Here is a 23,711-nt window from a genome sequence, read left to right on the forward strand (position 1 = left end):
TTCCTCCTCTCAATGGATACTTCTGGATTTTCAGCAAGCCGCCACTATCAAGCAGCTGCTCCTGTGTGCTCACCTTCCATATTGCGTATTACAATCTTATATCTTGTGGCTCCTTGGACTCCTAGCCATGAAAGCCGGACTCTGTTTCCTACGGTCTCGGTGATCCTCAAGTTGGAGACGGTTCCCACTGGAGGTGCCACCCCTGAAAGAGAAATTTTGACTTTTATACAACAAAGATGGTGTGAGAACTAAAAGCCTCAGCCAGGAATGTGACTAGCTCAGTGGTGGAATCCAAAAATTCTCTCTACAGTGAGTGACGTGAGTGATGTCAAATTGGCCATGCTAAGAAAGTCACATGACCAACAAACCACACCCATCAAGCCATGCCCTACTATTCTGTCGGCATGGCTTGATGGGTGTGGCTTGGTGGTCATGTGACTTGGTGGCATGGCGTCACTCACATCACTCACTTTTAGAGCCGGGAGCTGCACATTCTGAAGCATATTCTGCCCTTCTGAAGCCCCCAACGCTTTGACTTTCCTTCCGCCATCTGGCTTGACTGCCCAAGTGAATCTCAGAGACATATCTTGCCTCACTTTCCATCCCAGCCAAACCTCCATACAAACCCCTGTCCCATTTCTGCAAAGCTAGAGGGCCCCTGTTGTAGGGCGATCCAAAGTGAGGAGGGGGGATGCTGCAGAAAAGGCCACCTTCCACTTGGGCCTGTGTGCCTCCCGTGCCATTCCATGGAACTTGGGGCTTCCCACCCACCCATCTGCCTACTCTCTTTCCTCAGCCCATGAGTCTGGCATTCTGGAGGAAGGAGACTCAGTTGCCATGGCACTTACTGCCAGCAGCCAGCAGCCCCCCATGTGGTGAGAGAGCAAGACCAAGCCGTGCCACCACGCAGCTCATAGCACTTTAACTTCAGCCTGGGCGGTGGCACTTACCAAGGCAGGTAGCACTTCATCTTGGTGAAAACCATGTTGTCACATTTGTAGTCGTGTGGCTGGCGGGAATGGGGACATGGCATGGGCAGACAGCCAATGCAGCACCTGCTGAGGCTTCCCAGGCTGAGTGATCACCATGCCTCCCAAGCAACCAGCATTCCGAAGTCACCTTGCCAGCCGCCTCCATGCACTGCACTTGGAAGGGGCTGCCGCTGCCGCTTTCACTGCCCTCCCTCCCCACCTGACTGCAGAGTGCATCTATCCTCCTAAAGCTCCACCAGTGCCATTCACTTTTGTTTCGCAGCAGGAGAAGGAAGAAAGTGAACAGCGGTGCCCCGGCGGTGCTCTAGGAGGGAAGGCACAAATCTGCAGCCAGGCAGGGAGGGAGGGCAGCAAGAGCAGTGACGGCAGTCCCTTCCAAGCACAGCACACGGAGTTGGGGGCAAGGCGGTCCTGGTGCGCCTGTTACTGGGGAGGCATGGTGATCATTTGGCCAGGGTGATGGCCACTTGGCCTGCTCTTCACCAAGATGAAGTGCTAACTGCCCAGGTAAGTGCCGCCACCAAGGCCAAAGGGAAAGCACTCCAGGCTCCATGGTGGTGCAGCACTCCAGGCTCGCATGGGGGGGCTGCCGCCTAACTGGAGGCTTTCATGCCTCTCACTCTGCTTCTTTGCAGGCGGGAAGCAACTCCGCGGGCTGATTTCCTAGAGTGGTGCCGGTGATCGGTCAGTCCAATCTGCAAAGAGATCAGGCAGGTGGCTAGGTGGGAAGCTAGTGGGCTGCTTCGGAACCCCTGTGGAGCCGGCACAGGAGGTACGCAGGCCTTTTCTACAACATCCCCCTTTGTTCTTTGGATCGGCAGGTTGGGGGGGGGGCGTTCTGCCTTTGCAGAAACAGTGTGGGCACATTTGTAGCAGTCCCGGTACATCCACTTGCCCACCTGGAGCACCGCCACCCCTCTCAGCCCCAACGCACTGTCTGTGTTTCCACCAAGGGCCGCCCAGGATGAATGCCGACCTCGGAGGGCAAACAGCCATGGGGGACCACCAGGAAGGCAAACAAGGATGGCAGGGCTGTGGAGAAGGGAGTAGGCTGCTAGCTCCTTTCCCATAGTCCCAACATGCTCACCTGCCTTCCGTGTAGTGTTTTGTTTGCCTGCCCTTACAACCTAGCCATGGGAACCCATGGAAGGCCACAGGGAAGGCAGGCAAGCATGGCAGAGCTATGGGCCACGCGGAAAGGAGTAGGGGAAGAGGTTGGGATGGTGGGGCAGCTAGGTAGGTCACGACTTGCAGTCTTACCTGGGAGGCAGATCAGGGGCTCAGCGCTTCAGGCAAGCTAATTGCAGAGCAGAGAGTGGGCGGGCGAGTGAGCAGTGACTAGCAGACCAATTCGGGGGCATGGGCAACCAGCGGTTACTACTGGTTTGGTGATTCAGGCCAAATGTCCTCTACCTGTTTTCCCAAACCAGTCTGAACAGGTAGGATTTCAGCCCTGGACCAGCTGAATTAAAGGGAACATGAGTTTCCTCTTACTCACCTGTCTCTGAAATAGTTACTGGTGTTGCTACTTCTTTTCCATCATACAAAGTGTAGAGGGTGATATGATATTCCGTGCTTGGCTGCAGGCCACTCAGAGTGTAGCTGTTCTCATTGGTGGAAAGAGAGACAGTCTTGGGGGAATCTGCTCCTTGAAATCAATACAAGATAGAAATTTAGCATTGATCTTTATGGATTTGAAAAGAAATAGGTATTTATCCCTATGTCTCACAATTCTGAAACAAATACCAGAACTAAGTCATTGCCTAACTTTCAATTCTCTTCAACTTTAAGACGTAATCATAGTTCATTCCTCCAATGTATCAAAAGGCATTGTGATATATATTTTGAGAAAAAAATAGAAACATTCAACTGATGTGTTTGAAAAAGATACCGTAAATATTATTTATAATTTACCACCAAAAGGAACAGATTCTCCCCACCACATTTATAGCCATCCACAATTCCTTTTTTTTTTAGAGCTAATGCATCTTTAATTCCTCACAATTAAAATGACATGCACCTTTGTTTACAACATCCTTCTCTGTTCATAGAAAAATGCAGAACATAGGCGTCCACAATTCCTATAACTTCCCTACCACCCATTGCAGAAATTTAGCCAGCCTACCTGCTGCTTTTCTCCACTCCAGACGATACCCTCTAGCATTAGGGATGATATTCCAGGCAACCTTAATCGATGTTGGGTCAACAGCAATAGTCCTAAGAATCTGAGCTATTTCTAAGAGCAACAAAAATAAATAGTAAAGTTCTGAATGATTAGGAAAAGCTCTAATAGTCTCTCAGTTATTACAATATTTAGATCCAAGTCTAAATCACAAATTTATTCAAAGAATAAAAACAAGTAACAATCTACATCCAAATATTATGGGAAGCCCCAGCAATTTTTCTAAAGATGGGGTTTACCTGGGCTACATAAGTAACATTCATATATTGACTTGAACATACCTAGGCATCTCTTTGTTCCAGCTACAATTACCATATAATATCTCTTGCATTTTTTTCTCCTCCTTTCAATACATAGTAAACAGTATGCCATCTTTAGACTTGAATCAGAATACTTCCCAAAACCAAAGTCCGCATTCGATATCTTAACAGTTAACTTGGTATAATCTAAACCAGCTTATAAATGGAATGCTAACAATTCTCTAACAAGAACCATAGTGGTGCAGTGGTTAGGGTGCAGTACTTCAAACTACTTCCGCTGACTGCCAATTACAAGCAGTTTTGCAGTTCGAATCTAACCAGGCTCAAGATTGACTCAGCCTTCCATCCTTCCGAGGTCAGTAAAATAAGGACTCAGCTTTGCTGGGAGCAATATGCTGACTCTGTAAACCTTTTAGAGAGAGCTGTAAAAGCACTGTGAAGTCTAAGTCTAAGTGCTTTTCTATTATTCCAGAGAACCTATTTTACCTGCAGTGGTAGTTACTGTTAACAGCAGAAGTAGTACTGTAGTACCATTAGTAACAACAATAAGTGCACGTACCTGTTCTCCTCCTAATGGAGGCCTTGGGACCTTCCACCTGTCCATAGAGTGGCACAACAGATACTAGATAATCAGTGTTAGGCTGCAGTCCTGTTAACAAATAGGAATTCTCTCTAGCATCCACATCAGCTGTTTGACGACCCTGACCTAAGAAATTTCAAAATACAAAGCAAAAATACAAGAAAGCTATTAGCCTTTAGCCATACGGAATATGCATTTGTGAACTACATGACCACATGCTGAATTGCAAAAGGCCACCTTTTAAAAAAAAAAAAATATTTCACATGCAACAAGAGATCCTTAATTCTTCGCTTCTCATCATATCACTGGAAGTGATATTTTCTTTAGACATTGTCATTGCCACATTGCAACGTCTTTTTGGATACAGTGAACGTTTAATACTGCTCCTAACTTCTTAATCCATTAATTAACTGGAAAACTAATGGCATTAACTTGGGAGTATTCTAAATAAGGAACATAAGAGTTAATTATTAAATATCTTGCAAAAAGAAAAAAACACACCACTTCCAAGTTTTTATTTATTTATTTTATTTGCAAAATGTATATGCCGCCCAACTCCACATTGGACTTTGGGCAGCTTAAAATAAAAATAATTTTGAATTGTGGATAGATGTCATCAGGGCATCCAAGATTTATAATCAGTTCCTTATTGGACTTTCCTAATGCATGTAAATAAGCTTGCATATTGAAAGGTTAAATACATTAACTTCCCGTCAAAAGCATTACAGATCTATAGTGTGGTGGGAATGTAGGCTGGACTCCTGAGAGGGAGGGGCTATATTCCACTGTAAAATTTACATTGGGAGGAAAATAACTCCTGCCTAGAAGTTCTTAGCGTGCAATGTTGCTTTCAGTTGGCAAGATTTCTGTCTATAGGTAAGGAGCAATAAAGAAAATTGCTCAGACGTAACTGTGTATCTTTCTTGAATTTTAGAGCTGGACGTAGCGATTTCTGGACAAACGTGTAACTTAATTACACAGTAGCCTATTTAGAAATTATTGTAAAAGTATAAATGTGATGGACCAATACATGTGATACATGGTGTGATTGGATTGTCTGATTGAGTAATAGATAGGGTTTTTTAGCTGTAGTTTTTTAATGTATTCGATTTGTTTTGTACGCTTTGTTTCTATATTTATTCTGTGAGTCGCCCCGAGTTTTCGAAGAAGGGCAGCATACAAATCTAATTAATAATAATAATAATAATAATAATAATAATAATAATAATAATATGTAGATTGGAAAATCATGCATATCAGGATTATCTCCCCTTCTAGTAGATATATTAATTCATCACATATGGAGTGAGTGCATAGTGAGTATCTTTTTAATATTATTAAATATTATAAATACTAAATGCATATTTTAAAAAGAAGCTACTGCTTCATATAGCTTGTGCCTTTCTATATTCATGTATTTATGTGTATATACCTTATATAATATTGTAATGCTATTTAGAGCTGGAATCAAGTTATTGTTCAGGTTTACAGGATTTATATTTGCCATTAAATACTCCTGTTTCCATTAGGGGGGTTAGTTAAAAAAACATAGATATCTAATTAGAAAATAGTCTCATTTGTTATTCAGAATGGAAATTTTGATATCTTGAAAATCATTTCCAGCCTGTGGAGTGGATAGTATAATTAATGCTAAATTTTCATTCAGTGTCTGACTGGAGAACAGGGTCTTAATCAGTATGTAAGGAGAATATTTACATAACACCAAAGAGTACCAATGAACAGATGTACCTGAGAGGAGTTCCCAGGTAACACGGTATGCAGTAACTCCACTCACACCCCTCCAGATCACCAGCATCCCTTGGGCGGAGATGTCCTGGGCACTTAGTTGTTGCACTCCTGCCAAATTCACTAAAGGTAGAGAGGGAAATGTCAACCAAGATGAGCAGAAGGGCATTTCAACTACCTAATCATCAATAATCCTAGAACCCAAATCTACCTGAGCTGTATTTTCTCACCGAATTCACTTATTTAAGCAATTACACTTCAAGTTTATGAAAGGCAAAGGCACAATTTCTCCACTTAAGTTATAAAGTAATAGACGGTTTTATGGATGTACTAGCCAATAATGTCCACAATCAGTATATTTATAGTGGATTATAAAGACTATTTATTTATTTATGTGTTTTTTGTTTTGTCAAGTACATATTGGAAGTATGTAAAGATATAATAATATTCATATACATGATACTAGTAAGGAGAAAAGAAAAAAAATAAGAAGAAACATTAGATATAATGATATTCATATGCATGGTACTAGTAAAAAATAAAATAAACGTTAGAACAGGGGATGGAAGGCACGCTGGTGCACTTATGCACACTGGTGCCCTTACTGACCTCTTAGGAATCTGGAGAGGTCAACAGTGGATAATCTAAGGGTGAAATTTGGGGCGTTAGGAGATGATACTACAGAGTTTGGTAGTGAGTTTCATGCATCAACTACTTGTTTACTAAAATCGTATTTCCTGCAGTCAATTTTGGAGCGGTTTACATTAAGTGTCTATATGTTATGTGCTCGTGTGTTGTTGTAGTTGAAGCTGAAGTAGTCGTTGACAGGAAGGACATTGTAGCATATGATTTTATGGGCTATGCTTAGATCGTGTTTAAGGCGATGTAGTTCTAAGCTTTCTAAACCTAGGATTGTAAGTCTAGTTTCGTAGGGTATTCTGTTGCGAGTGGAGGAGTAGAGGGCTCTTCTAGTAAAGAGCTTGGAGATTAAATTTTTACTTCCGCACCGCTACTTCGCGAAAAATCGATCATTGCTTGGGGTCCTGGAACGGAACCCTCGCGATGATCGAGGGACCACTGTAATGCCTGCCTGAAGCAGCTGCCGACCCATCCGTGCTCCATAATATGCACCCATCCACACCCAATATGCACCTGTGCCACCCACCCACACTGTTCATGGCACCCTCCTGCACTCTGTTAACACCTATTCAGGTTAATCAGAACTAAATCCAGGAATAATTCCTGACGGTTAGAATAATTAATCAGTGGAACACCTTTCCTCCAGAAGTTGTGGATATTTCCAACGCTGGAAGTTTTTAAGATGAGATTGGACAACCATTTGTCTGAAATGGTATATAAATGAAATCCTAAAAGGGTTTCCTGCCTGAGCAGGCGGTTGGACTAGAAGACCTCCAAGGTCCCTTCTATATCTCTTATACCTTTCTTCTATTCCTATATCTCTTCTTCTATTCTTTCTTTGATATGTTCTATTACTATATTTTCTTTTCTATTCTTTCATAGATATATTTTACTATGAGTATCTCCTCTATAACCTTCATCATGTATTTTACTATGTGTGTATATATATATATGTGTGTGTGTGTGTGTGTTTATGTTGGATCACCCTGGTATATTTGAAGGAACGTCACAGCTCCTTTTTGCCTCTAGGCCCAACCCAGGACCATTTCAAGGCAGTTAATTTATTTATAGCCGACAACTATATTCTGTATGTGTTAAATGTTTTTTTTAGCTGGAATTTTTTTAAAATTAAGGGAGACTAGGATGGTCCCATTTCGGCCTTGTTCTGGCCTCATCAGCTAGCCACACCCTTCCTTACTGGGATTCGATCCGGTGGACAAGGCAGAGTCCACCGGATCGAATCCCAGTAAGGAAGGGTGTGGCTAGCTGATGAGGCCAGAACAAGGCCGAAATGGGACCATCCTAGACTCAGAACAATCTACATACATATACCCATGAAAATCTACGAAAACATATATATATATATATATATATATATATATATATATATATATATACACACACACACACACACACACACACACACACACACACACACACACTAAAACCCACATTGTGTATTGGACAAAATAGATAGATAGATAGATAGATAGATAGATAGATAGATAGATAGATAAGATAGATAGATAGATAGATAGATAGATAGATAAGATAGATAGATAAGATAGATAGATAGATAGATAGACAGACAGACAGACAGACAGACAGACAGACAGACAGACAGACAAATAAATAAAATAAAATAAAATAAAATAAATCTTTGAAAAAGACCAAGGTTCTACTTTATTAATTTAGGTGACACATACTTGTTCGGCTATGAACTACAGCAGGCACTATTGTATGATGTGGGTAGATCGGGTGCAATGTTATCACATAGTCAGTGTTAGGTCGAAGGTTGCTGAGCAAGAACGAAGTAGAACTGGCATCAAGATTCACTTCTTCAGCTTCAGCGTCACCTTTTAGGAGGAAAAACAAAGATAATTTTAGAAATGTACATTAAAAAAAGGTGATGAGAAACATAAAGGATCACTGGATAGGGCTAGTTCTTTAAGAATGTCAATAAAATTACATACAATTACAATAAAATAACATAAAATACAATAAAATTTACCCACCTTGCTGAGGTGGATAAAATGAGGACCCAGATTGTGGGGGCAATATGCTGGCTCTGTTAAAAAGTGCTATTGCTAACATGTTGTAAGCTGCCCCAAATCTAAGGAGAAGGGCGGCATTTTTTAAATGCTTAAAAAAAACTCAGATTCTTACTGGGACTTCATTCCTGATTTCTTAACATTGAGAATTAAAGATTGAACTATATGGCTAATTCAGGAAAACAAAATTATTGATAAATGAGGGTGTTTCCTTTTAAAACAAGTCTTCCTCTATCTTGTTTTCCAGCTATTCCAGCATTCTGAGAAATGCAGTGGTTAAAGAATCAGGCTAGAAATCAAGTCACTGGGAGACTGGGAGTTCTAGTCCACTCTGGGTACTGCAGTACTGCAGGCCACTAAAGCTGACTGCTAGTTCTGCAGGTCAGCAGTTCAAATCTCATCATGTAACATGTACCTCTAGCTCAGTAGTTCTCAACCTGGGAGCTGGGACCGTTTCATTGGGGTCCCCTAAGACCATGGGAAAAGACAAATTTCCCATGGTGTTAGGAAGTAAAGCGTCTATTCTGGCACCTTGGAACATATTTTTACAATCCAACCAATCAGGCATTTACAGGGGGGGGGGGGGGTGGAACCTTGCTGCCAATCAGTTTAAAGCCTGTTGGGGGAATTGGTGCTAGACTTATGGTTGGGGGTTGCACCATTTGAAAAGTTGGGAACCACTGCTTTAGCTGCTGAACAAGGAACGGAGACCATTTTAGCATAGCCCATTTTCAGTTTATTAAGTGGATCAGAATTACCTAGAGAACATTGACAGACAAATACAGTGGCAGCTACAGCCCCCCCTTCCCCCCCAACAGGCTTTCTTTCTGATTGAGTCACCCCAGCAAGCAAAAGCAACAGTTGGTGGTGATCTCATCCACATTCATTTTGGTGCCCACAGGGCCAGAATTCTCTGCTAGGCAGATACATTCCCTTGGCAGCAGGTGTGGCCAGACACACTGGGTGAGGCACTGGGAGAATTGCCAGGCTGTAAGCACCAGCATGGCTGCAGGCTGGGGTGAGGCAGCTCCAGGTGCAGCTTCTGACAAGCACACATCACAACAAGTCGCAGGTAAATATTCCAGTAGGGTCCACTTCCCCGAGCCTGGACTGTCTTGCCCAGGAAACCCTGAATTCTGGTAATTTGATAACTACAGTGATGTTTTGGGGCAGCTGGGGCTGGAGATAAAATTATCCTCTCTCCAAATCAATTTGTTCTTTTAAAAAAGCCGTGGGACTAGTCAGAGCAAACCTCAAGAAACAACAACAGGACTGGGGAGTGTAGTGTGGTTGTCTCTTTCTCAGACAATGTGCTCCATTCTGCTGGAGGATTCACTTTTCTGCTAGAGTGCAAGTCCAGTGCATCCTAAAGAAACATAACAATTCCGTTTTTCCCCTCATCCCTGTGAATCAGGAGATTGAGAACTACCGATGAGGTTAAGGGGAAACGGCAGCACCAGCCATGTACTTCCTGTCCCAGTTCAGCTCCAGCATTCCCCAAAGCAACTGAATTAATTGCTTTTTCAATAAAGAATCTTTCTGAAACTTAGCACTTCTAACCCCAACGATCATTGGTTAGCACTTCTAACCCCTGCATTGGTTGCCGATTAGTTTCCGGTCACAATTTAAAGTGTTGATAATGACCTAAAAAGCCCTACATGGCATCGGACCAGAATACCTTTGGAATCGTCTTCTGCCGCACAAATCACAGTGACCGATTAAGTCCCACAGAGTTGGCCTTCTTCGGGTCCCATCGACGAAACAATGTCATTTGGCGGGCCCCAGGGGAAGAGCCTTCTCTGTGACAGCCCCAGCCCTCTGGAATCAACTCCCCTCGGAGATCAGAATCGCCCCCATCCTCCATGCCTTTCGTAAATTACTGAAGACGCACCTATGTCATCAGGCATGTGGAAACTGAGCCCCTGGGTTTATATTATTTATGTATGGTATGTGTTGTATGGTTTTAATAACGGGGTTTTAGATGTTTTTTAAATGTATTAGATTTGTTTACATTGTTGTTATTGTTATGAGCCGCTCGGAGTCTCTGGACAGGGGCGGCATACAAATCTAATAAATTAAATTAAATCAAATCAAATCACCCGTCAAGTTTTGCACTAACCCCTTGCCACGTAAGTGAGCCTGTAGCCTTGAAGGGCTTCGTTCGGATCAGCCGCCCAGGATAGTCTGAGGAAAAACGGTCCTGTTTCTAACACCCGAAAGTTGGTCACTCCAGTCAGCATCTCTGCAAGGAAAACAAAGAATCAGCGATGTGGTTCCTTCACATTCACCTGAATTCCAGACACAACGTGTTACGAGGGAACTTATACTAATAGGAATCTGTAGAGTCAGTTTCATTCATAGTGGAATGAGCTGAATAGAATAGAGTATAATTTTATTGGCCAAGTGTGATTGGACACACAAGGAATTTGTCTTGGTGCATATGCTCTCAGCGTACATAAAATAAAATATACATTTGTCAAGAATCATGTGGTACAACACTTAATGATTGTCATAGGGGTCAAATAAGCAATGAAGAAGCAATATTAATAAAAATCTTAGGATATAAGCAACAAGTTACAGTCATACAGTCAACATGGGAGGAAATGGGTGAAAGGAATGATGAGAAAAACTAGTAGAATAGAAGTGCAGATGTAGTAGAAAGTCTGACAGTGTTGAGGGAATTATTTGTTTAGTAGAGTGATGGCGTTCGGGAAAAAACTGTTCTTGTGCCTAGTTGTCTTGGTGTGCAGTGCTCTGTAGCGACGTTTTGAGGGTAGGAGTTGAAACACTTTGTGTCCAGGATGTGAGGGGTCAGTAAATATTTTCCCCGCCCTTTTTTTGACTCGTGCAGTATACAGGTCCTCAGTGGAAGGCAGGTTGGCAGCAATTGCTTTTTCTGCAGATGAGCAAAATGGCAGAACCATTTCCAGCCAGGCTCCCTCTAGAGATCCAAGAATGCCTGGAACTGATGAAAGATGTAACCCCAACATTCTGGCAGGATAATGGTTGCAACCCCCCAACCTGCATGGTTAGGTTGTGCCGGTGACTCATTTAAAATTGACACAGGATAATGAACAGGTTTTAACTGTTGCAAAAAGAGCATGGCAAAAGGCTATTTTCTCCTGACTTCAGATAGTGAAAGTTATAAAAATGGTGCAGACAAGACACAGGTGACAAAAGACAATCCTTGAATACAAGGTCCAAAGCTATATAGGGCTCTAAAGATCAATTGCAGGACTTTGACTAATACTTAAAATGGACCTGTAGTCAGTGCAGTAGTTTCAAATCATACTGTTTTCTTGGGGTCAGAACTAGCTGTGATAATGTGAGGTAGCCATATGGGCTCTGATGAGAACAGAACACAAGTTAATGCATGAATGTTTTAACGTGAAATCGTTTTTGAGCAGAGCACAACTCTTGATGACATACATGGAGGTATATGTTCAGTTTTCTTGGCACGATGCATAAATAAAGTCATCTTCAAACTCAAAGGTAATATAATGCCTGGTAACAATGTACCAGGCGAGTACATATGGAAAAATACAGCCAAATTCTAGAAGAGATGGTGAGTGCATGCCTGCCCTATCTTGGAGACCATTTGGGACTCCAATGCCACATTGTAAAAGAGCTTAAACTCCTGTGTTACCCAGGTTCCCCAGAAATAAATTCGTAACAATATCAGACCTTTTAGTGGCTTCCCATAAGATAGCCATCAACTTATTTTACTCACCAGCAATCCGTCTCTGCAATCAAAAAACTGTGGCTATATCCTGGTCCGTAGTAATACAGTGATCCCTCGGTTAGCGCGGGGGTTACGTTCCAAGACCTCCCGCGCTAACCGATTTCCGCGTTATATTGGATGCGGAAGTAAAACCACCATCTGCGCATGTGCGCCATTTTTTTCATGGCCGCACATGCGCAGATGGTGGAGTTTGCGTGTGGGCGGTGGGGAAGACCAAGGGAAGATTCCTTCAGCCGCCCAACAGCTGATCTGCTCCGCAGCGCGGAAGCAGCGAGGAGCCGAAGATGGGGTAAAGGCAAAGGGGAAACCCCATCTTCGGCTCCTCGCTGCTGCCGCGCTGCGGAGCGGATCAGGTGTTGGGCGGCTGAAGGAACCTTCCCTTGGTCTTCCCGCTTGCCGCTTGCCAGTCCACACATGCCCCCCTGGATGAGCCGGCCACAGGGGCGAGGGGTGGGGATGAAGGGGCAGGACTTCCCGGGCGGAAGGCATGCTCGGCTCTGCCGCTCCAGCCCCTTTCGGCCGAGCCTCCCCGGCCAAGCAGCCAGGGAAGTCGAGCCAGGCGTGGCGGCGGCAGCGCTGCTTCTCCGGTTGCCCGGTCCTCTCCTGCCTCCTGCGCCGATGTTCCCCGCTGCGACGGAAGGCAGTCGCTTGGCTAGGGAGGCTCGGCCGAAAGGGGCTGGAGCGGCAGAGCCGAGCACGCCTTCCGCCCGGGAAGTCCTGCCCCTTCATCCCCACCCCTCGCCCCTGTGGTCGGCGGGGATGAAAGGGCAGGACTCCCTGGGTGGAAGGCGTGCTCGGCTCTGCCGCTCCAGCCGCTTTCGGCCGAGCCTCCCTAGCCAAGCGACTGCCTTCCGTCGCAGCGGGGAACATCGGCGCAGGAGGCAGGAGAGGACCGGGCGACCGGAGAAGCAGCGCTGCCGCCGCCACGCCTGGCTCGACTTCCCTGGCTGCTTGGCCGGGGAGGCTCGGCCGAAAGGGGCTGGAGCGGCAGAGCCGAGCACGCCTTCCACCCAGGGAGTCCTGCCCTTTCATCCCCGCCGACCACAGGGGCGAGGGGTGGGGATGAAGGGGCAGGACTTCCCGGGCGGAAGGCGTGCTCGGCTCTGCCGCTCCAGCCCCTTTCGGCCGAGCCTCCCCGGCCAAGCGGCAGCCTTCCACCGGGAGGCTCAGCATTCAGTCAGTCGTAGCGCTGGCTGTCAACTTTTCTTTTTAGCACTGGGGAGGCAAGTCAGCTCCTGCCCAGTTTTAAAAAGAAAAGTTGACAGCCAGCGATTGTTCCGCTGCCGCCAGCATGGCCTGGCTGGCAGCGGAAGATGTAACGGAGCCCACGGGGGATTCGCCTTCCTCCCACCCGCAGCCGAGACTGATTGTGGGCTCCTTCGCAACCTCGGAGAGCTTCCAGGGCATGAAAGCTCACGAAAACCAGGAAGCTCTCCGAGGTTGCGAAGGAGCCCACGATCAGTCGGCTGCCGGCGGGAGGAAAGCGAATGCCACGGGGCTGGGCTCGGCTCCCCCCTCGGCTCCCCCCCTTACCAGCCCCGCCGCGGAAGGCTCCATTCTGTTCCCTGCCGGCCCGATTGAACGGCCGGCGGTCTCCATTCAGGGAACAGAATAAAAAAAATTTTATTTTTTAATATTTTATTTTTTTAAATAATATTTTTTGAAAAACCGCGTTGCAGCGTTTCGCGCTAATCGAGAACGCGCAAGTCGAGGGACCACTGTACACAGAAACTACATAACTGTAAATTCTACATACACCATGTGCACAATTATTAAGCAAGTGAATATTTTGAGTATTATATCCTCGTTTTTTATGCATATTTTTCCACCTCCAACCTATATAAACTTGAATCTTGGTTGGCATAAGCATATCAGGTGATGTGTATTTGTGTAATGAGGAGGGTGTGGCCTAAGACAAGAGTGGGCAAAGTTGGTTCTTCTATGGCATGTGGACTTCAACTCCCAGAATCCCTGAGCTAGCATGATTGGCTCAGGAATTCTGGGAGTTAAAGTCCATAAGTCATAGAAGAGTCAATCTTGCCTACCTCTGGCCTAAGGAGATCAACACCCTATATCAGTGATGGTGAACCTGTTTTTCCTCGGGTGCCGAAAGCATGTGTGCATGTGTTATTGCACATGAGCGAGTGCCTACACCCATAATCACCTGGGGACGGTGGAAATTACCTCCCATGCCCTCTCCCCCGGAGGCCCTGAAACAGCCTGTTTCCCAAACTCTGGTGGGCTCTGTAGGCCCGTTTTTCGCGCTTCCCAGGCTCCAGAGGCAGAAATGCCCTCCCCCCCCCCCCCCGGAGACTCTCCAGAAGCCAAAAATGCCCTCCCAGAGCCTCCGGGTGAACCAAAAATCAGCTGGCCAGCACCCACATGCACAGTGGAGCTGAGCTAGGGGAATGACTCACATGTCAGCAGATATGACTCCGAGTGCCACCTGTGGCACCTGTGCCATAGATTCGCCATCACTGCCCTATATTAAAGTATGCATATTGTTTTTTAGCTTCTTCTCTATTACCTTCTAGTGCTTTTGTCATTGTATCTTGTAGTTGTATTATCATATCTTGTATTGATTGTAGGCTAGTTGCCGAAACTGACTTGTCTTTTGTTAACATAGTATCTAGTGTCTTTTGGTGTATTGGTGAATCTATGTTTTGCTTTTTGGTAGTCTTCATTGTTGTAGTTATACTAGTCATGCTTAACACGGTTCTTAGGTTTTTCCACAATAACATACACTTGTAATCAAAATTTTAAACGTTACATACAACTTCAAAGGTATTTGCAAAAGAGAAAAAACCAAAGAGAAAGGGGGACAGATAAAAAGGGATAGTGAGGAAGGTATTGACTACAATATTAAATTTATCAATTTTCTATTAGATAACAAGATATTTAATACATTTTCATACTATCAATACATTTTCAATTAATTAATATTAATAGGTATGCATAATTATTACGCAGCTTCTTTTCCTCAGACAAAATGGGCTTAAAAAAAAGATTTAACTGACTCCAAAAAGTAAAACATTATAAAAAGTATTTCGGAGGGATGCAGCACTCTTGAAATTGCTAAGATATTGGAGTGTGATCACAGAACTATCAAACGTTTTGTTGCAAATAGTCAACAGGGTCAGGAGAAAAAAAGAAGCAACTTAACTGCCAAAGATTTGAGAAGAATCAAACATGAAGCTACCAGAGACCCATTATCCTCCAGTGAGGTCATATTTCAGAACTGCAACCTACTTGGAGTGCCCAGAAGTACAAGGTGTTCAGTACTCAGAGACACGGCCAAGGTAAGGAAGGCTGAAATCCTACAACTACTGAACAAGATACATAAGTTAAAATGAGAAGACTGGCCCAAGAAATATCTGAAGACAGATTTTTCAAAAGTTTTATGGACTGATGTGATTAGAGCGATCCATGATAGACAAGATGGATAGGCTCATGGCTGGATCAGTTATGGGCACAGATGCCAGCAAGGTGGAGGTTAATTTAGATGCCATCAAGATGGAGGAAAGGTACTGGTATGGGCTGGTATTATTGAAGATGAGATACTTAGAACTTTTCAGGTTGAAGATGGACCCCAAATCAACTCCCAAACCTACTACCAATTGTTAGAAGACACTTTCTTCAAAAAGCGGTAAAAGAAAAAATCTGCATTTTTCAAGAAGGTCATGAAGGTCAATGCTCCATCTCAAGCATCAAAGTAGTCCACTGCCAGAAAAAGGCCATAAAGATGAAAGAATAATGACAGGCCCCTCTTCCTCACCTGACCTAAACCCGACTGAGAGCTTGAGGACCCTTCTTAAATGGGAGATTTGCAGTGAAAGAAAACAGTAGACTTCTCTGAACAGTGCCTGGAAGGCTGTGGTTGCTGCTGCACACATAATTTATTTATTTATTTATTAGATTTGTATGCTGCCCCTCTCCGCAGACTCGGGGCAGCTAACAACAGTAATAAGCAGCATTTTGATCATCGACAGATAAAGAAACTGACACGACCCCATGCATGGAAGGCTTATGACTGTTATTGAAAAGTGGGGTAGCTATATTGGTCACTGGTATTTTTTTTTTAATTGTCAGAAATGTTTATTTGTAAATTTATGAGTTGTTTCTTTATCATTTTCACATTAACAGAGGAAAATAAGTGAGTGAGATGGGAAAATTTTAAGTTTTCATTTAGTTGCATAATAATTCTGCACACTAATAATTGCCCAATAATTGTGCACACAAAGGTATTGTCCTAAGACAGCAATAGCCTCACTTTTACTTTTTAAAATATTCAGGTTTGAGGTTTATTAACATTTTGGATTGACCGAGAGCACTGTAGTTGTTCAATCATAAAATTAATCCTCAAAAATACAGCTTGCCTAATAATTGTGCACACAGTGTATTATACATGAGAAGACTACACAGACTCCCAAACATGCACAAGTGGGAGTTTATACCCAAGAAATATCAAGGCACTAAATTCTGCAATCATTTGGGAGGAATTTTTAAAGGAAATGATTCAAGAAATTTCAAATAAATTACAGAATATCAATATATATAAAAAATGGCCTTATTACTCACGTGTCCGTCCTTTGCCAGAAACTGATTCTCCAATGCGGTTGGTATACTGAGCTATAACAGTGACCAGGTAATCTGTCCCACTTTTCAAGCCACGGAGTACAGTGTTTGTCTCACCAGATCCCACACTGACCTGTTTAGTATCCAAAATGGATCTGTTATCACTCATTAACTGCCACCATATCTAATCTCATATGAAAATAGCATCTGTACGAAATTACATTCTACTATTTCTGATATTTCTGAAAGAAAAATTGCTTGAGAAGGGCAAGTAGTACTTAACTCCTACCTCTACACTTCTATCCTGATAAAAAATTATCACTACAATACTAAAACTAATTTCTACTGGGAATAAATAAAATGTCATTTTTTCATAACTGTGTTAGGGCTTTATATAAAAATAAAAACTCCACTTCTAGGCAAATAAGAAAAAGAAAAATACTTTATTCATTTAATGTTTACCGCATATTGTTTGCAAATCATGTAACACATTTGTTTTTTTGTTTGTTTTTTTGTTTGATTGATTTGATCTGATCTGATTTGATTTGTATGCCGCCCCTCTCTGTAGACTCGGGGCGGCTAACGACAGTAAAAAGACAATATGAACAAATCTAATATTAGACGTAATGTGAAAAAACCCAATTTAAGAAACCAATCATACATACAGACATACCATGCATAAATTTTATAAATTTTAATGTTCATCTTGCACTAAAGTGTTAATTGCAATTTACTAGATGGAGGTATTGCTTAAAACAACTTCAGACACTATAACAGAATGATTGAAGGAGGGCCCTGCTTCATTATCACCTAAATCCGTCAAATTACTACTCCCCAATTATTATCAAATACTACTAATATACACACACAAACACACACAAGAAAATGACAGCTCTGTTATACAGCCAAAAGGACTATAAGTAAATAAGAACTGGACAGTGGTCAAAGGAATCTAATGGGGTAACTGGCTCAAGAAACAAGTTGCATTCTTAAAAAGATAAATTGACGAGACAACTCCCTTAGAATGCAGGGTGGACACTGGACCTTTCGTCCTTTTTTATAAACAAAAATTCAATATTATTATGTCATTTGTAACAATGTATGTCAACTAAAAGAACATTGTGAAACAAGGGCTGGCCTGAAAACAGACGAAGTTTGTTAGTGTCTGTGTCAGTGATGGTGAACCTTTCTTTCTTGGGGTGCCGAAACACCATGCGCACGCGCTATCACCCATGTGCAAGTGCCCACATCCATAATTCAAAACCTGGGGAGGGCAAAAGCAGCTTTCCCCACCTCCCAGAGGTCCTCTGGAGGCCAGAAACGGCCTGTTTTCCAACTTCTGGTGGACCCAGTAGGCTCGTATTTCACCCTCCCCAGGCTCCAAAGGCTTCCCTGGAGCCAGGGGAGAGTAAAAATGTCCTCCCCCATCCCCTCAGAGGCTCCCTGGAGGCCAAAAACGCCCTCCCAGAGCCTCTGTGTGAACCAAAAATCAGCTGGCTGGCTGGCAGGCACACACATGCACGTTGAAGCTGAGCTAGGGCATCGGCTTATGTGCTAGCAGATATGGCTCCATGTGCTACCTGGGGCACAGTGCCATAGGTTCGCCATCGCTGGTCTATGTTGCTGTTTTAATATGGAGAGGGATGCCTTTAATAAAGCATAACCTTGATAATGTACCCTCCACCTCTTTTCAGACCAGCTATGGACCTTAACCTCTGCATTAGTTGTATGCATAATATTTTGCCCTGGGAAATGTCACCTCCAGAACACACAAACTGGACGTGCATAAAATTTATGCATGGTTTTAAAATTAACTTAAATATTAGATTTGTTTATATTGTCTTATTATTGTTGTTAGCCGCCCCGAGTCTACGGAGAGGGGCGGCATACAAATCTAATAAGTAAGTAAGTAAGTAAGTAAGTAAGTAAGTAAGTAAGTAAGTAAGTAAGTAAGTAAGTAAATAAATAGTGCACCAGCGTGTCTTCCGTCCCCTGTCCTAATGTTTGTCTCTTACTAGTATCATGTACTGTATATAAACACTGTTATATCTTTGTATACCTCCAATATGTAATTGACAAAACAAACGAACAAACAAATAAATAAATAAATGAAATAAACCACTTCCTATTCCAGAAGGTTCACTTCTAGAAAATGGCTGTATGAACCCCAGAATGGTTTGACTAATGTGGTCTTGGAAGAAAAATAGGACAATTTCAGAAGATATCTGCCCTCCTTTATAGCTGAACATGGCTAAATTTACTTCGGAGAAAGCATGAGGACTGCACCGTGAGAAGTACTCACCTCCTGCCTTTCTGACATGATTTGTTGCCCCAGACCAGTCAAAGGTACATACTGAATTTTATACCCAATTACAGGACCACCAGCTGCTGTCCAACGGATCCTTAGCATGTCTGTTCCTTGTTCCACAAAAGCCAGGTTGGAAGGACCATTGTAGGCACCTTGGGGAAAGAAAAGCCATTACAGACAGTTGTGGACATGGAAAGGAAAGGCTAAGCATTTCAGAAAAACTGAAAGGGACTATCAAGTGAAGAGTGACAGCGTTGACATCAGTAGGGACTAGGGCCTGCAATGGAAGGATGGATTGCTTTCCATTTGCTGGGTCAAGTCAAATCAACAAAAAAGATGACATCAGTGGCCCTGACGTCAGCTTCCTCCAATATTGTTTCCATGGAGAGAAGAGAAGAACAACATTCAGACGTTCACTGAAAGGAAAGTTCTGAAAGTTCTACAGCACATTAAACCAAACACCTTTACCTTTACGCTCTCTACATGGGGCTACCTTTGAAGAGTGTTCGGAAACTTCAGACCGTGCAGAATGCAGCTGCGAGAGCAATCATGGGCTTTTTGAGATATGCCCATGTTATATCAACACTCTGCACTCTGCATTGGTTGCCGATCGGTTTCCGGTCACAATTCAAAGTGTTGGTTATGACCTATAAAGCCCTTCATGGCATCGGACCAGAATATCTCCGGGACCGCCTTCTGCCACACGAATCCCAGCGACCGATTAGGTCCCAGTGTTGGCCTTCTCCGGGTCCCGTCGACTAAGCAATGCCGTCTGATGGGACCCAGGAGAAGAGCCTTCTCTGTGGCAGCCCAGGCCCTCTGGAATCAACTCGCCCATGGGAGATCAGGACTGCCCCCACCCTTCTTGCCTTTCGAAAGCTCCTAAAAACCCACCTCTGCCACCAGGCATGGGGAAATTGATTCCCCTCGGCCGTCCCGTTTTATGTATGGTTTGTTTGGGTTGTATGATTGTTTTTAAATTAAGGGTTTTAACAGTTCTGTTTTTAATCATTGGTTTTGTATCGTGTATTGTTGTTGTGAGCCGCTCCGAGTCTTCTGAGAGGGTCGGCATACAAATCTAATAAATAATAAATAATAATAATAATACTTACCTATTGTCTGGAGGATGCCTCCTGTGCTGGCACACACCTTTTGTGACACCAGTGGCAGGAGGGATGCCAGGATTTTAAAATCAGTAACGTAGAAGGAATAGTCTTCCGTGGGTGTGGAAGCCACTCGGTCAAGCTCCTTCCGGTCTGCATTTTTGATACCTGGGGGAAGGAAAGAGAAAAGAAGCATCCTTCTTCAGCTCCAAACCTCCTTTAAACAACTGCTATATTCTTACAGTAGTCAACCTTTTTCACACTGGAAGAAACACTCAGAATAAATCAGGCTTTGATCACACAGATAAATTTTGCTACTATTTAAATTGTGATTGAGAAACTGGTAAAAGGGAAAAAATATGGGAACCTTAAACCAAAACATATGGAGGCCTCCTGAAGCTACAAAGCTGATTTAACCCTTGTAAATTGGAATCATAGTGGTACCTCTACCTAAGAACGCCTCTACTTACAAGAACCGGATGTTCAAGATTTTTTTGCCTCTTCTCAACAACCATTTTCCACTTACAAACCCGAGCCTCTGAAACTGTAACCGGAAAAGGCAGGGAGAAGCTGCTGTGGGGCCTCTCTAGGAATCTCCTGGGAGGAAACTGTAACCGGAAAAGGTGGGGAGAAGCCACCGTGGGGCCTCTCTAGGAATCTCCTGGGAGGAAACAGGGCCTCCACCTTCCCTGTGGTTTCCCCAATCGCACGCATTATTTGCTTTTACATTGATTCCTATAGGAAAAATTGCTTCTTCTTACAAACTTTTCTACTTAAGGTCACGGAATACTATACTGTACTCTATATAATTCACAGAATGAATTAAGTATACAGTGATCCCTCGAGTTTCGCGATCTCGATCTTCGCGAAACGCTATATCGCGATTTTTCAAAAAATAATAAATTAAAAATAAGTGCGCGTGCGCGGTTTTTCCCGCCCGATGATGTCACGCGTCATCACCAAACTGACGTCTACCATTGCTGGTTGGCCGAAATCTCGGCCAATCAGCTTTGCCATTGCAATAAGTTTGCCCGGCAACGGTGATACAGCAAAATTTCAGCCAATCAGCGTTGTCATTGCAAACATTTCGCCCGACAATGCTGATGGACAGAAATCTCGGCCAATCAGTGTTGTTTGCTCAGCGTGCTTTGCTTTGAAACTTTTGGAACTTTTGGAGCTGTTTGTTGGAGCTGTTTGTTGGAGCTGTTTGTTGGAGCTGTTGGAACTTGTGAAGACTTCTTGGAAGATGGCTCCTAAACGTTGCATGCGGAGTGGAGGCGGCGACGCTAAAAAGAGCAGGAAGATGCTGACAATTAAAGAGAAGATTGAACTTTTGGACATGCTGAAAGCGGGACGTTCTAATGTAGATGTTGGTCGGCATTATGGGATCAACGAATCGACTGTGCGATACATTCGGAAAGACGAAAAGAAGATAAGGCAAACTTCTCTGATAACATTCAACAAGGCTGCAAAAAGAATGGTGACGCCTAGAAACAAACGCCTTATGAAGATGAAAGCTGCTTTGTCCGTGTGGGTACAAGACTGCCGCAAAAAGAGCATTGCTTTGGATACGAACACCATACGAACCAAGGCGCAGCAACTGTACAACCGTCTTGCAGACACAGAAGGAGGCGATGCAGATGAGGGAAACCCAGGTGAGGGCTGGGTTTTTTTATTCTGTCATTACAATTTAAGTGTTTTTTAAGGAAGGAGGGAAGGAAGGAGGGAGGGAAGGAAGGAGGGAAGGAAGGAGGGAGGGATGGAAGGAAGGAGGGAAGGAAGGAGGGCGGGATGGAAGGAAGGAGGGAGGGAGGGAGGGATGGAAGGAGGGAGGGATGGAAGGAAGGAGGGAAGGAGGGAGAGAGGGATGGAAGGAGGGAGGGAGGGATGGAAGGAGGGAAGGAGGGAGGGAGGGATGGAAGGAGGGAGAGATGGAAGGAAGGAGGGAAGGAGGGAGGGATGGAAGGAGGGAGGGAAGGAAGGAAGGAAGGAGGGAAGGAAGGAGGGATGGATGGAAGGAGGGAGGGATGGAAGGAAGGAGGGAAGGAGGGAGGGATGGATGGATGGAAGGAGGGAGGGAGGGATGGAAGGAAGGAGGGAAGGAGGGAGGGATGGAAGGAGGGAGGGAGGGATGGAAGGAAGGAGGGAAGGAAGGAGGGAGGGATGGAAGGAGGGAGGGATGGAAGGAGGGAAGGAAGGAAGGAGGGATGGAAGGAGGGAGGGATGGAAGGAAGGAGGGAAGGAAGGAAGGAGGGATGGAAGGAGGGAGGGATGGAAGGAAGGAGGGAAGGAGGGAGGGAGGGATGGAAGGAGGGAGGGAAGGAGGGATGGAAGGAGGGAGGGAGGGAGGGATGGAAGGAAGGAGGGAAGGAGGGATGGAAGGAGGGAGGGAGGGATGGAAGGAAGGAGGGAAGGAGGGATGGAAGGAGGGAGGGATGGAAGGAAGGAGGGAAGGAGGGAGGGAGGGATGGAAGGAGGGAGGGAAGGAGGGAAGGAAGGAGGGAGGGAAGGAGGGAAGGAGGGAAGGAAGGAAGGACTGTATGCTTTCATTCAAGTCGTGGAAGCAATGGATGCTGATGAAAACTTCACATTGAAGGGCGACTGGCGTCAGTACACAATTGCATCTTGTCTGAAGAACATTCAGAATGCCTTAATGGATATGAAGTCACAGACAATGAATGCCTGCTGGAGGAAATTGTGGCCAGAAGTGGTACATGATTACAGGGGATTTGCTCCTGAAGAAATTCAAGATGCTGCAGTCCAGAACTCTGTGAAGCTGGCACAGGCACTGGGTGGAGAAGGCTTCGTTGACATGACACCAGAGGAAGTCAATGGTTTGCTTGATGAGCATGGCCTACCGCTGACAGACAGAGATCTGGAGGAGCTGACCAGGTCAGCGAGTGAAGAAGATGAGGAAGAGGAAGCTGAAGAAGCTGAGGAAGAAGAAGATGTTGGCCTAACGCTTGAGCGGCTTGCAGAACTGAACAGAGCTGCTGCAAATGTACAACGCATGGTGGAACTTTGGGATCCCAACATGACTCGCTCTATACAATTTAAGGCCTCCCTTGACAACACCTTTGCACCATACAGAGCCATGTTAGCCAAGAAAAAGAAAATGCGCCAACAACTGCCCATAACTATGTTTGTCACAAAAACCTCGAGGTCTGTCACACCATCACCTGCAGCGTCCATTGTAGACATGGTGATAGAAGAAGATCCCGATTTATCCTAGTTATGCTAACCCCCCCCCCCAAAAAGGTAAAAATGTAAATAAATATTGTTATTATTTCTATCAGGATGACTAAGTGTGTTATTTGATGTGTACAGTACAGGTACAGGTAGAGGTACAGTACAGTACATTAAGGGGATGGGAAATGTGGGTTGAAAGTGTTGGGACTGAGTGGCATACAGAAGAATGAATGAATGACTGAGTGAATGAAATTCAAACACAGGTGAGGGCTGGGGGGTTTTATTCTGTCATTGTTTAAGTGCTTTTTACGAAAGGAAGGAAGGAGGGAAGGAAGGAGGAAAGG

At 44.2% G+C, this 23,711-nt stretch overlaps 1 protein-coding gene across 1 annotated transcript in view; it reads right to left on the bottom strand.

Annotated features, from left to right (window-relative positions):
- The window catches only part of COL7A1 (collagen type VII alpha 1 chain), a 179,312-nt gene that overhangs the window by 134,023 nt on the left and 21,578 nt on the right, over window positions 1-23,711 (bottom strand). The window contains exons 6-15 of the mRNA XM_070736724.1: window positions 20,188-20,346; window positions 19,070-19,227; window positions 16,771-16,900; window positions 10,570-10,692; window positions 8,106-8,255; window positions 5,764-5,883; window positions 3,994-4,140; window positions 3,118-3,228; window positions 2,491-2,640; window positions 74-202 (exon numbers count right to left, since the gene is read on the bottom strand). Coding sequence (XP_070592825.1) covers window positions 74-202; window positions 2,491-2,640; window positions 3,118-3,228; window positions 3,994-4,140; window positions 5,764-5,883; window positions 8,106-8,255; window positions 10,570-10,692; window positions 16,771-16,900; window positions 19,070-19,227; window positions 20,188-20,346 — 1,377 coding nt within the window. The remainder of the gene's footprint in view (window positions 1-73; window positions 203-2,490; window positions 2,641-3,117; window positions 3,229-3,993; window positions 4,141-5,763; window positions 5,884-8,105; window positions 8,256-10,569; window positions 10,693-16,770; window positions 16,901-19,069; window positions 19,228-20,187; window positions 20,347-23,711) is intronic.

This window comes from Erythrolamprus reginae, chromosome 2 (assembly GCF_031021105.1).
Source record: "Erythrolamprus reginae isolate rEryReg1 chromosome 2, rEryReg1.hap1, whole genome shotgun sequence".
NCBI lineage: Eukaryota > Metazoa > Chordata > Lepidosauria > Squamata > Dipsadidae > Erythrolamprus > Erythrolamprus reginae.